The sequence below is a fragment of the Gobius niger genome, assembly GCF_951799975.1.
Source record: "Gobius niger genome assembly, chromosome: 16".
NCBI lineage: Eukaryota > Metazoa > Chordata > Actinopteri > Gobiiformes > Gobiidae > Gobius > Gobius niger.
Window position 1 is genome coordinate 18,268,906 of NC_136867.1, and position 18,050 is coordinate 18,286,955.

General features: G+C 40.4%; 1 protein-coding gene across 3 annotated transcripts in view; it reads right to left on the bottom strand.

The window, feature by feature from the left end:
* The window catches only part of slc4a11 (solute carrier family 4 member 11), a 77,838-nt gene that overhangs the window by 4,131 nt on the left and 55,657 nt on the right, over positions 1 to 18,050 (bottom strand). For all 3 annotated transcript variants that reach the window (XM_079573315.1, XM_079573314.1, XM_079573313.1), the window contains 7 exons: positions 17,565 to 17,697; positions 17,337 to 17,410; positions 10,340 to 10,565; positions 9,538 to 9,644; positions 5,716 to 5,881; positions 2,878 to 3,051; positions 822 to 1,017 (listed from right to left, as the gene is read on the bottom strand). In XM_079573315.1, the coding sequence (XP_079429441.1) occupies positions 822 to 1,017; positions 2,878 to 3,051; positions 5,716 to 5,881; positions 9,538 to 9,644; positions 10,340 to 10,565; positions 17,337 to 17,410; positions 17,565 to 17,697 (1,076 nt within the window). The remainder of the gene's footprint in view (positions 1 to 821; positions 1,018 to 2,877; positions 3,052 to 5,715; positions 5,882 to 9,537; positions 9,645 to 10,339; positions 10,566 to 17,336; positions 17,411 to 17,564; positions 17,698 to 18,050) is intronic.

Consider the following 18,050-nt stretch of genomic DNA (forward strand, 5'->3'; position numbering starts at 1 on the left):
AAAAAGAACATCCCCAGTCAGAAATACTGTGGTCTATAACTGCAAAAAAAGAAAAAAAAAAAGAAAAAAAAAAAGTGAAGTCTACTCTACAGTATTCTGCCATTTGCTTGCTTTGCCTTGCCAAGCTGCCTACAGTACCGTCTTAAAGACATTTGGGGGCACTAGAGTGTGGCAGGAGGACGAGTTTTACCTTTCAGTGAAGGTGAAATCGGACACTAACAAGACAGAGCTACAGGCTTCACTGTTTTGCAAAATATGAATCTTTGTGAGGAGCATCGACTTTTTAAATTGCTTCATGTCTGTAATTATAGACAATTTACAGATTTATGCAGATTGAAGAATGTTCGCCCTAAACACACGTTACAAAACAAGCGCATTAGAAACAGATTGTGGTTCACCCTGAAAAGACGAAAAAGAAAAGCGAGGCCCAAATTTCTTTCTATCCCTTTAAAATTTTCACCTTGTCTTAAAACTGAACTTTAGAAAAATGCAAATGTGGCGTCATGACTCACGCCAAGGTTACGTCCACACACTCCCAAGCTGCACCTCGGTAACCTTTTAACATTTTTACCTACTTAATATTCTTGTCTCAATAGCTTGAAAAAAAAAATACACAGAGGTAAAGAAGAAGCGGTAATGGTGGTATGTTGCTCTGAAGGTTAAGTGCAACAATAGATCTATCAAATCGTATGCTCTTTGATTTGAAAAGGGATATTATTTCTGTAATTCTGATGCACTAAAATGATAATGACCTCTGCATATTTTAGGTTAGGAAAACAGGCCTGGAAGATACTGTTTATGTTTTTGGTTGTTAGAGCTACCTGTTCCTTGAGTAGCAGAGCCATGCGGTCGCACATCTGGTTGCCGTCGATGGAGGTGAGTGCGATGTAGAGGAAGAGGCCGTACAGGACAGGTTTGGGGATCCACTGCAGCGGCACCGGCAGCAGCAGCACCGACACCCCAATAAAGATGTTTGCAGCAAGAGACGTCAACCGTGTCTCCTTTACCTGGACGATACTGAGCACACACAAGGGCGTACACGGTCAGAGCAGGAATCACTTCTGTAGCTTCAAAAAATTATGTGCACCCAAATTAACAATGCTCAATTTGGTAATGGTAATAAAATGGAAATAGCGCTTAGCGTGCTAATTGTGCATAATTGTGCATAAGTGTGATAACATGGTAATTATGGAAATTACTCATGAAGCAAATCACACACCTGTCATTCTACTTTATTTTATAGTACTGCGCAAACTCCTAACCCCCCCCCCGACCTGGGACAAACAACACTGTAAATGACCAGGAAACACGATTAGTATTTTCATAATATTTACGTGAAAACCCGCTCCCTTGTTGCCACGCTTATTACATCCTATTACCATGTTATTACTGTGCTGTGAAGTGCAACCATTTTCTTTCTCTTGAGTAGAATAAGCATCATTCTTATAATTGTAGATTCAAACCATGTGAGATGTAGCTCCATAGGCACTGAGTGTAATTTGTATTATCATATAAGATTCTGAACAAAATGACAGAAACCCAAGCCCTTTCAGTTCAAATTAAACTTGCTTGTCGACTTTAGTTCTTGCGATCACACGCCTCATTGTGTAAGTCGTCTCTGGGTTATAGTATGTTTGGAAGGTTTTAGCTGTGAGGATGAGAATTAGGTCACACTGTGAATTTGTCTTAATAAGAATCATGTCTTCCATCCACTTAAAAATGATCAGGGAGTTGTTCGGAGTTGAGAGCTCGAGGAGAGCAAAAGCGTGTATTAATATTTACACCTTGTATTCAATCAGAGGGTTTGAGTGAAGCCTCGTCCCAGCATGTTTAGAGCCTCGGGAAATTTGGCTTAAAATACATTTCTAGCATAGCACTGGAAGTACAGATAATGTATGGATAACGTGTAAAGATGAAGTGGCTGTGATTAAGCAACGGTGCACAAGTTTAAGATGGATGGACATGAACATGGTATTGTCTGGATTCTATGTCACTTCTATAGCCTGTCGGGCTGTATGTATGGGCCAATATCAAATATAAAAATATTAAAAACCTTGTCAGATCTCAGTAGATAACCAGGGTTGGGCCTGGGTAGTACCTGAATGGGAGACCGTGAGAGGAATACCATGTATCCTGTGTGAGAGGCCACACTTCTGCCTATCTGCTCCAAGGGTTCTTATGGCTACATAGTGTATGTATCTAATCAGGGTGAATGAATTCTCCCTGTGATCATGTTGGTGAAAGGCGCAATACAAAAAAAAACCTCCTCTTCCTCCCCTTTAATACCCATGATGAGGATGTGAATTTGTTTTCTTTTTTAACTCAGTTGGACAGTGTCGAATTTCACTATGTAAAACACTCCCTTCTCTCTGCATCTCCAGTCATTTCTAATAAACAATCTGCAAAGGGAAATTACTTTTCTGGTTCAACAAACAGCATTCAAAATCACAGTGAGTTATGCATTGAACGTAATTTCTTCAAAAAATCTGAATGTTTTTGAGACTAAATGTCAGAATATTCTTGATGCAAAGAAAATAACACAATGTCTAATATCTCCAATTATGCTAAATACTGTATAGGAGTTTTCCTTTGTCTCATGGATGGCACTTTGCAGCAGATTAATCCTGGATGAATGCAAACTAGATTTCTGCACATCGCACATGGCTGCGGCGATAAAACCAATCCTCTCATCTCCCCGGAGCTCCTTCACCTCTTCCACCCGCAGAGAAAATGCTTAGTTACATAGTAATCATGCAATCAGTGAGGAGCAAGATACAGTAGTCTGCAACACAAAATTACAGTGGATCCACACTCCACCAAAGACCTTTAATTGAGCGTTTGATTAGCGCTGGCTCGGCGGTGGGAGGTGTCACTCACGTCTCATAGAGGTGGCCACCCTCCACACGCTGCTCCACGAAGGCGAGCTGCCGCACGTGTAGCGTGGAGTGAGGGAACGCCGCGTGCATCCACGGCAACCCCATCACCGACATCAGGATGTTAATGAGGCCAGAGAGCATCAGGTCCCAGTGGTAGGCCGTGCCCTTCAGCAACCTGTGGACAGCGGGCAGGGACAATATCGAGGAATATTACAAACAGCTACACAAACAAAGTTAACACGCTAAACACTCTATTACTGACGCCTTTTCAGAAATGTGTAAACAAGAAATGACTCAAATGTTGTTTAACCTGTTTTTTGTGCATAACATCGTATCGTAGAGATAAAAATTTAATCAAACACCAATTAGACACTGTATAAAATAGTATAAAACACGCCACTAATTCACTTGTTTTATGCAAAGTAATTTATGTGGTGCAAATGCTATAAAAGACACTTTTTTATGAGTAGATAAAAGGGAGTTATGGCCGACATCAATCCCTCAAACTTAATCTGTCACAGTGCAGTCCAATACAAAGAGTGGCTGCGTATTCCTCCACTGCAGACGACCCCTTAGTGCGGGAGCAAAGACCCCACACAGCAACGGCCATGAGATCAGGGGCTGAGAGACAGTTTTACATACTGTAGTATTTCATGGTCGAACACAAATCAAAAGGGCAGGACGCTCCTAAGGTCAGCAGCGCCCTTCACCACGAGAGCTGTGGGCTTTCACTGTTTACTGTCTCACCATTAAACATGAAAAATAATGTTCCTGGCCCATACATCATTGCAAATGTGATCAAACGACAGTAAAACCCGTTATGTTGGTTTGGGAGATATTTAAGCTTTTGTTACTTCGACCGTCTGTCATGTCAAAGCTTTGAAGAGAACTGAGTCACTTGCCCTTGACTGTGACATTCAAGCACAACAATACCCAGCCATTCAGTCAATACTCTCCTCATGCTATGATTATACAGCCAAATAGCATTTAAGATATTCTAAACAGGCCTTAGTGTGAAGCCTTTATTCTTGAAAGCGACGCAGAGTTATAAATTATACAAAGCTGATGATAATGATATTTTTATGAGGCAACAACAAAAGGATTACTCCAGGACAATTACCTGCAATGCATCACTGTGTCTGTGTCTAAACAAGCCTTTTCTAGATATATAGAACCATAAACACCTGATTGCTCATATTGCTGTTGTGTCTTTGGGCAAGAAACAACCATTTTGACTGAAATATTATTCAGAAACTACACTATAATGCCGGAATTATTACTTTTTTTTTAGCTAAGTGCTGTTTGCACATGTGGCAAACCTCCCTGCAGTACAAACCTGTCTTCTTTATTTAAAATCAAATAAAAAATGGTCAATCTCTGTTAAATTTGTTTTCATCAAATAACATTTCTGTGACTATATTTTGACGTCTTTAAGCCGAGGCGCGAGCAGTGACACAAATACCCTGAAGTGTTCGCAGCTGCAGCCCTTTTCTCTGCAACTTACAATTGACAAACTGTGAAGGTTAAAGACAAGCAAAACTGTAATATTGACAAACCCCCAGAGCGGTGGCCCTCGGGTTTAAGCTTGAACAGATCAATAACACAGTCACAAAATGATGATTTCGCTTCTCATTTGAAACAGGCGACCAATTAATTTTTTGAGCCACGAATCTCGATGATAAGTGCGTCTTTCTTTGTGGGGTTTAACTGGGCTGTCTGCGGCTGAAAAAATAAGCTTTAAAAGGGAGTTTGGCGAATGCAAATTTAGAACAAGAGGCTACAAGTTCATGGTCTTGTTTTAGCTCTGAGCCTGCTTCATAGCTCCCTGCCTGCGACAATTTACCTCACGTGTCAAATTCATGGTTCAGTTAATCTGCTCCCCTCAAACAAACAAGCACATATTGAGAATGAAGAGCTCAAAGAGTAGCCAGAGGATACTTGGGAGCCCTATTGAAGCGTCGCACAGACAGACTATATCACTAATTAAAACCGAAACACTCAGAAAATGCTTATGTCGTTGTTTAAATTCCTGGTCGCAGCTCATTATCTCAGGCCTATTCCACAGAAAACAGAGACTTCAGCTGCCAGTTCCCAACAAAGGCATTTCTATGTGTACGGAGGCATCATTACCGACAGAAAGTTTTTAGTAGCGTTGCGTAGGTACTGCAACAGGGGCAAAATTACAGTATTTTCCAGACTATAAGTCGCACTTTTTTTCATAGTTTGGCTGGGGGTGCGACTTATACTCAGGTGCGACTTATATATGAAAATATATAATTTCACATGCTTGTTATTATCACACTGACAGCCACTAGAGGGCGCTCTAGGCTCGTAGACCAGTATCTGCTACTCCTGTACCACTGAAAATAAAAAACAAACGGTAATAAAGACGCTTGTGAGGGATAGGCGAAAAGCAGAGGTTACTCTCACTGCAATGAAGAAACCAAATAAGCTAAACATGGGCTAAAAGCTAGATGGCCAAAGCTAGAGGAACAAGTTCGCAAATGGGTGCTTAAACAACCTGCTGCCGGGAGAGGCTTGTCAACGGTGTAGTTGCCAAGGCTGGTGCGACTTATACTCCGGAGCAACTTATATATGTTTTTTCCTCTTCATTATGCATTCTTTGGCTAGTGCAATTTATAGTCCGGAAAATACGGTAAGTCAGATTAACGTTCCTGTAGTTATATTCGATCCAATGTCCATCCGATCTGAAATTTTGAGGGCAGGCACCAGTATCGATTTTAAGGAAGTCGGAAAGGTGGTGGAATGGTGAAAATTACAAGGTCTTTTGAGGATTTCCATTAGTGTGTGAGTCGCGCCTTGATATTGCGATCTTTACCTGTTCTCTGGAGCGTTGGTCAGCGATACGACGATGTTCTGGTCGATGAAGATGAGCAGCGCCAGCAGGAAACCGAGCCCCATGGCACTGACCACGTTCAGGGCCGACAGACGTTCGAACGGAGCCACGTTGAAGATCGGCCGGTCGTGAACTTTAAACACGGGAACTGTTCACAAGAGAAAACGTCAATTAATTCATGAATTCCATCAAAATGCAGATTTGGATTTTAGCCTTTAACTAATAGAAGGTATGTCGCAGCTTGGTAACAGCATAGCAACGAAATCCAAATGGGTGTTAAGTTAAGGCTCATTCATACTTCACAAGACGCAAGAAGTTCTTGTTCTTGCACCCTGAGCTGCACAACAAAATGAAGTCAATTTTGCCTTGAAACTATTGTCAGTAACAAAACGTTTCCATGGCTACAAGGCAAAAGTGACTTCATTTTGTTCTGCAGCTCAGGGTGCAAGAACAAGAACTTCTTGCGTCTTGTGAAGTATGAATGAGCCTTTATAAATTGACGATAATTTGTTTTGACACTCAGTCCGGAATGATGGCATTGATTAATTTTTATTGCAAAGTCATAACCGAAGACATGGTTCAGATTCAATAACTAAACTAGACTAGAAGTGATTGTTACCACCAATACTACAAGTTTATGATCAGCTGTCTGCATGTTGTTTAAGAAACTGTATGCATCTCTAAACGAAATATGTGATGTGGAAGTTAGATCTTCGCACATCAGAACATAAATGTCCTTTCTGCCCTGAGCACAACTCATCTCAAACTAATCAAACCAATCTTCACAAAAACAAAGTGTAATAACTGTGTTTGAAAACTACTCTATTCCAATAAGCAAGTGTATTTATAGTCCAAATTGCAGCCTGCGTCTCCTCACACGCTCCAAATTGGGTGCATTTGGTTACATCTAGTGAGCAATGATGACAATACAATAATAGCACTATTGACTTATTCTCTCTGGAGGTAGAGGAGGAATAAAATTGGCTCGGCCGTCGAATTGAAATTCACTTGAGGGTTTGGCACTGACTCTGTGTGTTTCCCGGTCCATCCCTGGAGAACAGCTGCTGCCTTGGCAACAATGAATGGAGCCTTGAAATTACGCTAAACAATAAGGGCATAAATGCTGCACATCTCCCTCTGCCTTGGCCTGGGTTTGGATTAAGAAACGGTACAAGCGGTAAAGTCGTCCTCGTTGTTTGAAGGCATCAGAGATTGACAAAACCTCACGGGCCACGCTGGGTTTTTCAGTCACAAATTTGAGCTCATCACGATTCCTCGTTTTGTTTTGTGAACAACGAATGAATCTAAATGTTTTATAAGTGTAAATCAAAGCTTTATTGGTATAACTTTTCACCAGATATAATTCTACTTTATTTTATTTTTTTTAAATCAAAGCAATCAAGTCATTTCAAAGTAATATAAATTTCCTTGCCAAAATGCAAATCTCCCAATATGAGTCTGGACAATGACAATGTGAAGCTTGTGAAGGTGTAAGCAGGAAACGGATTTGAACCCTTGGGCAGACACTCTCTAAATATCCACTTCCCTGTCTTCAAAATGGCAGCTGACAAGTAAAGCTCTTTGCGTTTAATCAAACCAAAACACTCCCTGTCATATTGAAGCCCACATTTCAGCAGGAGCACGACACGGGAGTTATTTTAAGATGCAAAACAAAGAGCAGTTTGACAAATTATCCCTCCTCACAAGTCCAGGACGGGTTTTCGAGGAGCACTGGGGCTCTTTGTCTATCACCTCATCACTCATTAAAGACTGTGAAGGGCCATATATGCCTATACATGTTGCACAGGGGTGAGAGGTAGGAGCATGGCCTCTGGGCTTTCACTGCATCTGTTTTTCCGCGCCAGTCGTTGTTAGAGCTTTGGCAGCTGCGTGATTTCAGAGCTTTTTTTGTAGAAAGGGCAAGACGCTCCTAGGATGGATTTTCAAAGAGCAGACTGATTGAACAGAAACCACATGGACTTCAGTAAGTTACAGCTTTCTTGCTTTGACAGGTAAAAAGTTGGTGCTTCTGAAATTCGAGGACAACTGAATAATGGAATATGAAATATGTTCAGGTCTTTTTTCCCCTTTTGTGGTCTTTTTTATGGCAAATACTTGGCCTCTTAGTGTGTTACAGTTGAAGAACTGAATAGCTTGTCCTGATTCACCCCTGTCCATTTACCCAGGCTTAGGACAAATGCAAAAACTACAAATTGTGGCTAAAAGCAAACTAAATACTGTAGACTGTAAATAATTCATAGATATTTGTATATTATCTTGATTCTTGTATTTTTGTGTTTTTTTTTATTGCTTTCCTTGGTCTTGTAGCTAGTATTTGGAAATGCTGCTCATAGGATGTACATGTAACCACTTAATACAGTTTAAAAGCTGCATCCTGACACATCACTCGAGTACTGCCCTGACAAAGGCCTAATACGGCTAAAACACGTAGGCAATGTTTTAATCTAATGGCCATGCTGCAATAAAGGCCTTTTACCAATACTTTTCTTTGAGTGCCTCAGTTTTGTATCTTTTTAAATACAAATTGTGGCTATCTGCATCTGGGTAACGCAAGATTGATGGTTCTAATTAGAAATTTTCCTTTTGGATGTTTATGAAAATACTACATGACCGATGCATTGATGAGATGCTGCATCCATCCTGTAGCTATCGGGCAAACTTGTATATGGTTAGTTTAGTTTGACCTTTTTGACCTTGATGAACAAGGTTGCAAGAACCAGGTGGAGCTTAAACTGAAGGAACTGAGTCTGAATATTGAGTTATTACAGAACTGCTGCTGGTTTCACTCCAGTCTCTTCATGCCCTTGAGCATTTTTGTTTTTCTGACTGTAAAACTTGGCCAGACTCGCATTTAGTGCGAGAAATACTGTAAAATGACAAAGGGAAAAAAATCCATTATGACTAGTTCAAAAGAATCTACCAAACCATAGTCAGTTTTCTCTTCATACAAATATGCTGTCATGCACTTTCAACAAACACTCTTCCATGTCCATGTCCATGTTCATCCAGTCCACAACCTTGAAGATCAGTGCTGACATGTGTTTGACCGTGTGGGACTTCTGTACGTCATATGTTAATGGCCTGTATCAAAATGCCCCCCAAGGTTTAACAAACAAACAGCTTTTATTACCTATGACACTGACTTCAATGTCATGTGAATAAATTCAGGTAACATAACACATACAACAGTGAACAGGCCATAGGTTCTAACATATCTGTGTTCTTGTTCCTGCGAGTACTTACAGCTACTATTTTTTAAAATCACCACCCAACAGATGACCACATTGTGAACCCTGGTGTGGACATTATTTTGCACTTTCAGGTGTAAAAACGTATAGCGTATAGTGCACAGTGGCCTTGTTACATTGTATCACTGTGTCCCTGGTTTGGGGATGTCAGCGCTCCTTCTCTCTCACACGTCCGCCCTTTTTGACACTTTTAGATTCCTCCAGTGGGAGGCTTCCAGGTTGGAGCTACATTTAAAGTGAAGAAAATGACTTCTGAAACTAGCGGCTACTCCCACTTTGCAACTCCATAAGTCAAGAAAAGGTCACTTGAAATGTTACGGCCACTTGCTCACGGTTAACTTTGATAAAAAAGATTGTTTCTACAAATATATGATGTTGCTCTTTTGCGGCGGCGCTGTATTTTTACCTTCCAGCTAAAATGTCCACTTAGCGTCTGCTGCTCGCTGCCCCTGATGCACCGGCAACATACAGGTATATCACCGCACTAAATTCACTCAGGCACTAAATGTCCAGTGAGGCAATAAATGATACTAACGCTCAATGTCACTGAAGATGTAGGAGCCGATGAAGGAGAACATGAGCACGGAGATCGGCAGGGCGCAGTCCGAGAGCACCTCCCTCACTTTGGCATGCAGGAAGGGACTGGCAGAGAAAGACAAAGAGAGACAAATAATACAAGAATACAATTACTGTGGACAAGACAAGGACAATGGCTGCAATCCTCACACTGCTTAAGTACCTCGGTCCGCCTTTTGCTTACACAATTCAATTCGGCTTTGAGCTTGATTTGATTACTGGGAGCAATCAGAAGTAGAATATTTAATGCTTATTAAATCAAAAGACCGGAACAGGAGCTTTGACGGAAAAAGGGACATTTGTAAAAAGCCTGTCTGGAAAGTTCCCGCGAGGAGTCTGGCAATCTTTGGAGTCAAGGCCCCACTCTGAAGTACTCAGCCCATCAAGGGACAATTCCTCCAGTGATTTATCTAAGTCAGGGGTTCTCAGACTGTAGAAGCACTGCCGGTGGAAGTCCCTCATCTATATTCCAGGGTATAGTCCCGATTTTGTTCCGTTCATACAGGGTTGGTATGGTTACATCTTGGTTAAAACTGGGTGTAAATGGTCTGTGCTGAGTAGCAGCAATTTCAGTCTGGGTAATTGTTGCTTAGTCCTAATAGTTTAATCCTACTGAGAGTAAGTTAAGCTGCAGTTCGTCCCATTTTCTTACTATCTTCTGTATAGCATTTTACAGCCATTTTATCCCTTGGCGGGCTCTTGAGTCTGTGAATTGCTGAACTTGGGGGGGGGTTGATGCATGGCTGCGGCGCCGTGCCTACCTGCGTTTAAACTGGTACAGGGTGTAGCCCATCCATAAAGTGCCGAGCATCAGCAGCAGACAGAGCAGCGGCCGCTCCCGAGTGCAGTGGATGATGGATTCGGGGAGAGCGCTGAGAGCGAAACCGGCCGTGACGCTGGTCTTGTTCGCCACCGACACGTCCGCGGGCCGGTGCAGGTCCACGCTCCTGTTCGATAGTGTAGGAGGGTGGTAGTACTTCTGGAAAACTGTAATCACAAAATGTTAAGGTTAAAGGTTTGTACAGGTGTTTGTAAAATATATATATATATATATATATATATATATATATATATATATATATATATAACAATAACAGATGTCGCAGTAGGATAATTAGACTTTGAGAAGCAACAATGTCTGATTTTAAATAACAATAGCACAATCTCAATGTCAGTGCCAAATTATTTGTGTCATACATTTACAACAACACTAGGTCCCTAAAGTGCTTCACATACAAGGCAAAAAGACACTATATAAACAATATAAAAATATTGATTAAAAAGACACATAATAAAGTAAAAATGCAGCTCAACTTGAATCGAACGCCAACGCAAACAGATGTGTTTTAAGGGCAGACTTAAAAGTTTGTTAAGTTGGAGCAGCCACATTAAAGGCCCTGTCTCCTTGCATCTTTGAAGCAGAACTAAGTAACTCATGCCCCTAGAGGCCACAAGCGCCACTGCAGGTGTCGTAGCATGTTACGTTTTTTACTCAATAATTGTCCTTGAGAGTAAATACTACGCTGACAGAAAAGACAACGGGAGAGAGGGATATTGTACATCCAATTACACAATGGAGATATTTTTTTACTCAAACTTGGCTGTAAATACTGTTTAAGTGGTGCTAGCCAGTTAGCTTTGCCCGTTAGCTTCTTCTTTGTGATTCCATTAGTGTGTATTGGGCTACCGCCTCGGTGGCAGGGAAAGTTGCAAGTTCTGGCCAGAGACACCAGGGGGAGATGAAAGACCCCCCCCAATCATCCCATTAACAGCTGTATTACCCCCAAAGGGACTACGAAAAGGATTTATTAAGGGAATCAAGCTACTTGTTACTGGGACCTAGGCATGTTCAAAAGACAGTTTGCCAATCCAGCCGAGACTGCTAAAATGAAATTAATTTGAGAAATATGTATATAATACATTGCGGCATACTAATTAGGCGGACTACATCGAAGTTAATTGTTTTACACTTTTTTGAACGTGACATATTGGACTTACAAAGGCCTGTTATATTGTGTTAAAGTCGGGGTACACAGCAAAAACTGCAGAGTTAAAATCTCAGGGTTAAATATATCTGAGTTGTTTTTAACACTTAAAATGTTATTTTATCACTTTAAGTGTTAAATGGTGACCAGCATAGGAGTTATCTGTCAGTGTTGATTAGTCCGGAGTAAATTTAACACCTAAATAGTTAATTTGGCACCTCCCACCCCACCTGCACAGACAGAGGACCGGATTGAACTGGTATGAGCCAGCTTAGACACAGACGACACGGTGGACCTGCACGAGACATTTTCTGCTGCTCCCTTCGGTAAGCACAATTTATAGTAAAGTATTCCTTAATTATTAACTATCTACTCAGGAGGAATAACATCTTTAGTGAAGGATGAGCCGAATTGATCAAACTTTATAACGTGGATGTCTTTTTGATGTAACTTAGCAGGTAATGCTTGCAAACTATTGCGGCCAAAACTTAATTTTTTGGACAGGCCTCTATAGTAAATGTTTATTTGGAGAGTTTGGGTCAGTAGAAGGGTTCAAAGCAATGCACCGTGAAATTTTATTTAAGGCCAGATATGCATAATTTCCTCACAAACTGCTGCATGTAGACTGTTGTTTCATAATTCTAGTCAATTAAATATTATTTGTAACTGTTTTTCTGTGAATGTCTTTCAGTAATTGAGAGGTCCTGCTTGCTACCTGAAGCAAACCTTACATTAAAGGGTTCAACTGGAACATAAGTGGATGAAGAAATATTCAGTGATCACCTTCACCAGACTCTAGGTGAACCTGTGCTAGCACTTTTCTCAGATGATGGTGTGATTCTTATCATATGTAAATAGCCATTACTGTGTGAAAAATGTAAAGTATAACTCGTCTTTTGTTTTCAAGAATTTCCCGACTGCTCTGTTTCATCTGCATCTGAGATGTCTTACGCAAGCGTAAGTTCTAATGCATCCGCAACCAAGAGTCGAGGAGACCGAGGCCGCATCTGCGAAACAAGCTGAGGTATTTAGTTTATGTCTTTTTAATTTGTTTGTTCTCTTGTCTAAAGTAATGTTTTCTTCCATCTTTTTATCAGTAATTGAGACCGTGTTGAAGGACAAGTCTGGTGGTTCAAAGTAGTCACATCCTTTCCATCTATCCAAGGTTTCTGGACACATAAGGCTCGGTATGTTCATTTTGATGTTCTAAGTAGTGGCTCGTTTGTACAGTTCTGGTCAGTCTGGTATTATTTTTTGCAGGTTAATCAGGACATCACACTTTTGTTTGACGAGGAAACCAAGGCATCGTCCGAGAGGCCAAGCAGCTTAGCTCAACACCTGAGCTTCGATGCCTGATCCAGACAGCACAAGCATCATCTGTAAATACCCTTGGTGAAGTGAGTGTTTTCACATTGTGGTAGTATTTTTAAAAGTAGGGTTTAGCCTGCACACACTTAAAATGACACTAGTCCTTTTGGTAGCATTTATCTCTTTTAATTTCCATAGAGGTAATTTACTTTGTCCAATGATTTATCTGCTTTTAGCTTTCGATGACAAAATGAAATCCCTGTTGCTCCTGATTCATCTCCTTCCACCACCGCCTGGAGGACCAAAAGCCCCCAAAATCAGTGCATCTGATGCAATTGAACGACTTGTTGTTTTTCACAAGGTAATACATTTTTGAATGAATATCAAGTGTTCAATCTTTTAAATTTACCATTTATGAATAATAGTGTCTTGTATTTTTTTTCAGTGGGCCCCAGTCATGCTGCAGCTTGGAGAACATCTCCAGAATCACAAAAGTCAACATCCCTACATCCTCGCTTTTGGACCACCGAAGAAGATGACAGCGGCTACCTGGCAATGGTAGATGTGGTCAGTGGTCAACAATATCTGCCTGAAACGTCAAAAGAAGTGTTCTCAGCAAGCGGGCGAGAGTTAATGGTGTTGAACATACAGTAAAGCTGGACTTGTGATTTGGACTGCAATGGAGGTAAACCTGGAAATTGGTGAAGTACTATTTGTTGATGACTGTAACATTTTTGACCCTTTTGATGAGCACTACCATGCTTTCAGTGTGTTTCAATGTTTCAGAGAAAGCTATGTACATTGTTCCACCATTCACAATGTTTTTAATGTGAATAAATGTTTTAAAGGAACATGACTCATGGGATTTTATTTTGAAAAGTAGGTTGGTATTTAAGACCGTAAAGTGTATAGCCATTACTCCTTCAAATGTTGAATTAACTCCAGGAAAGGGTAAACTTAAGTCTCCATAAAGTGTAATTTAAGTTACTGCAAGTAACTCAAAAAAGTGTTATTTATAAACACTCTGAGTGTTATTTTGAATACTCGGTGTGTTACTATAACCCCGACATAAGGGTTAATTGGTAACCCTGTTCAGTGTTAACTGAGATAACACTTTAGAAAATGTTAAGTTAACTCAGAAAAGTGTCTTACCATATAAAGTCTGAGAAAGTGTTAAAATTGACTCTAATTGAGTCAAATTAACACCACAGTTTTTGCTGTGTAGTGAGAAACACTGTTAAGATTGTCTTGAGCCTCCAGCTTTCTAAACAGCCACTACAACATAAACTACATTTCAGGAGTCAGGATTGATTCACTCCCACAGGAACAAAATCCCTTTTGTCAGTTTGAGTTGTTCACTTTGCATCACTAAAACAAACCCTGTCCAGTCACTATACGGAGAGTTCAAGATACCTAAAAGATTTATAAGTCATTTAAGAATGTGGTGTGCTATTGCTAACTATACACCAGCAGCTAACATCTGCCTAATGAGCTGTAACAGCTTCTTTATTAGATGTTCAAAGCAAATTTAAAATGAAGATGCAATTTCTACTCTATTCACTTCTTGAAATACTGCCGTGTCATACACAATAAGGCTAAGACCGTTTATGTTTCACATATTTCTGAACTTTAAAAACATTTTTAAAAAGCATCTTAGGGACTCTAGATCGACTTCACTTCAATTTGAATTCAATCAGTTCTGTCAGCTTTACTCACTCTACAATTTTGAGTATATTTATGGTACTTAACATATGGTACACTGTGTGCCATATGTTTGCCTCATTTACTTGTCTTATAACCTTCCTTACAAAGGTATGCAAAGCACAGGGATGATCCCAAGAGTGGTCAAGTACAAACTCCAACTTCCCCTCACAAGAACAAGCATCATAATTCTAATAAATGCCTAGTGTACCATTTGAGATTGTTGATATTCTAATATTCTAATGATACAGTACGTGATGAATGTTGTGGGGAAGAGAGTGATGAGCATCTTCCTTATGTGAAGATAATCAAGCTTGTGGACCTTGCACTCGCCTCTCTCCCTCTCTCTACCCTCATTTACATTTCCTTTGAAGAATGACACCACTAGTATACTATAGTGTCAGTATAGTGCTGTTGTCGGTGAGTTCATGGTCATATTCACTCTTAGTGGCTTTCCATTACAGAAGATGTGAAGTTGTTCAGGCAACACCAGTGGCTTTATAATATCCGCTCTTGGTTCCACAAGGTGTTTGGGATTCAAAGTGTCAGCAGAACGCCCCAAGTTAATGTTATGGTAATGAAAATATGTCGGGAGCGAGTTTTACAAATAGTTTCTCAACACTGAACGAAAACAACAGATTCTCGCTCTCAACTTTTTCCAAATGAAAGTGCAGAGCAGTTATGATATACACTGTCCCAGGACGAGCTGCAGCAAATGTGAAATAATGCCTCGAGCGGGATTAAAATCTCCATTGATTTAATGCATTTGAGTTCAACTTTTAAGTGCTTCGACCTACCAAAGTTATACAACAAACTTTTCTTCCGAGCCAATAAAATCTATTTATATTCTATTCTTCTCTGTAAATCTACTTTTAATTGACAGATTTAGAAAGAGCCCTCTGTTAAGTAACATTAATGTCATATTTAAATTACATTTGAATAATTGTACAGCATTTTCATAGTTACTTGTACTGAAGAGCTTTGATGAGTGAGAAGTGATTAGATAAGATGTTGAAAAGGCAATTTCAAAGCAGGACTCGTCTCGTGAGTCAGTTTGATAATAGGTGTGTTTGAGATGAGCCAGACGGACGTAGTTTTTACAGCCGACTGCTGTCCGACTTGCTCCAGACGGGCTCTGATGTCACGGGCACGTGGGGCACGGAAAGATCGTGAGACCCCAACGAGAGCAGCCGACTTGATCAGCCGCTGCATCTCTCCAGAGGCAACTGCAGCGGCTCCACGGCCCCGTGCATGACGGGAAAACGCCCACCTGTCCGCGGCTCACGCTCAGGTGATTGGATACGAGTCCGCTGTGATCAGAAACGTGCTCCTCGCCCCCTCCTCTCTCCTCTTTAGATCTGAACAAATAAACTATGACTGAAACTATTAAAGTTAAAGCTCCTAAAATAGAGCTCATGTTTGATGCTTTTCAGAACAAACTAATGATTTAAAAGGACGTGTTTTATCTCACAAACTTGAACAAACGAATGGGAAAGTTTTCTCTGATGAAGAATGATGTCTCTGGAGTAAAGGAAACAGAGCAGGAGGTGAATGACTTTTATTTAGGATAAACTTTAAATGAAGGCGATATCTGAACGAGACGCTGATCTGAGGCCACTCTCGTTGTTCTCTGCATGTGGAGTGGTCGGATGGGCTTCAGACTTTTTTCTCCGCCCCCGTTGCGCCGGCTACTCTCGCCGATCATCCAGGCGAGCCGCAACGGCATCTTAAACACACCTAATTGTTGAAGGTTTGTAGATGGGGCTGTGTTGTAATTGGCTGCAGGAATGACACTTTGCTAAGTCCGAGGTGCTGCTGGCTGTGACAGCAGATGTGACGCCCCATTTGTGATTAGTCATAGCTGACGACCAGCTCCTGGTTTGCACAGTCACTGAGCCAGTAATACGCCAGGATGAGGCTGCACACTTTCAAACAGTGACAAATTCAAATGATCACTAAAGGATCACACTTATGTAATAAATGTCAGGTCTAACACAGCATTTAGCTGAATCAACATAAAGTAAAGTTAAAACTTACTCCAACACTAACTATTGTTCCTGTCATCGCTCTCATCTCTGTTTTGAGGTGTCAAAATTAAAAACACTGAAAGTTGTCTGTGTAGGCCCTCAGTGATACAGGCATTGTCGATCTTCAATGAAGGTTCTTGAGTCATCTTCTGTACTTTGTAGACTCTGTTCTATAGGGTACAGACGATGACTCAATACGCTTCAATGAAAACACTGAAAGTTGTTTGGAGACAAAAGACTCTTATATATTCTTTATAAGAAGAATAAAAAAACAGAGCGCAAATTTTGCCATTGAGTTACCCTGATTCATTCTGAATATGATAACAAAGCCTAAGTTTCCAAACAGCATCTGATTTTTTAAACAAACAAACTGCTAACAAATAGTAAAAGCCAAGTTTGACTCATCATTTGAAATGAGTCAAAGACAGAAGCCCAAAGAGAAGACTAAAGCCAACTCTAAATTAATGTGCCAGCTAGTGTTTCCCAAAGTGGGGTCACTGCAGGGCGGCTCCCAAAGCTCGTCTGCACAAGAACATTAAAAAGAATCCAGTTTGGAAGGAAATTCACATGTACTTGTTAAAATGTACTCCTTTAAATCAGTATTTAGCTTACAGTTATTTTGTATGTAATCAAAAGCAATAAAACACAGATTATTTTGAATATAATGAATTATAATTATTAAACCAATCTGTAGAGGGGCTGCAACACTCCAGCATAGGCAACAGAGGGAGACTTACTTTTAACTGTGCCTTTGACTGCATCAACGACAAATGCAATAGAAATGAACAGTGCTATGACCTCCTCCGTCGACCTGCAAAGCACACAAACAAGAAAATACTGAAATAACCTTGATACTTTTCATCTGTACAAAGAAATCTGCTGAAATATTATCTGTAGAAAGAATAATATAAAGTTACAACAAGCACCATTGGATTTTTGCACATATTAAAGTGAAAATTCAAGACCTTTTAAAGAGCTTCATTAATAGGCTGAGGTTGAAGATGCCCCCCAGTATGAGGAATAGGCAGTTCCAGAGACCGATGCAGGCGTAAAACGCGGGGAAGTCCAAGTTGTAGTCATCACATATACCTCGAATGACTGCGGAAAAAGAGCCGAGAGTAAGACCACATGAACTGCAACACAATCATTCACTGTCTGCATTCTGTGCCCAAAAGAGTCTCTAAGAGTAAATTCATTAAAATTCAGCCTGGTGTTCCAGATAATGTGTGCAAGGTAAACAAACAAGCCGACTGATCAATGCTTATTCAATCAATATGAATGTAAAATATGCTTTGTTAAGTATTGATCCTGTGTGAAAATATACAAGTTTAACACAACACTGGACTCTTCTCCCTTCAGACATGGGGGGAAATCGACAGAACATTGTTACACATTTTTATTTGGAGTGAGACGAGGAAAGCAGAGTGAGTTTTTGGCAATACAATGTTTTT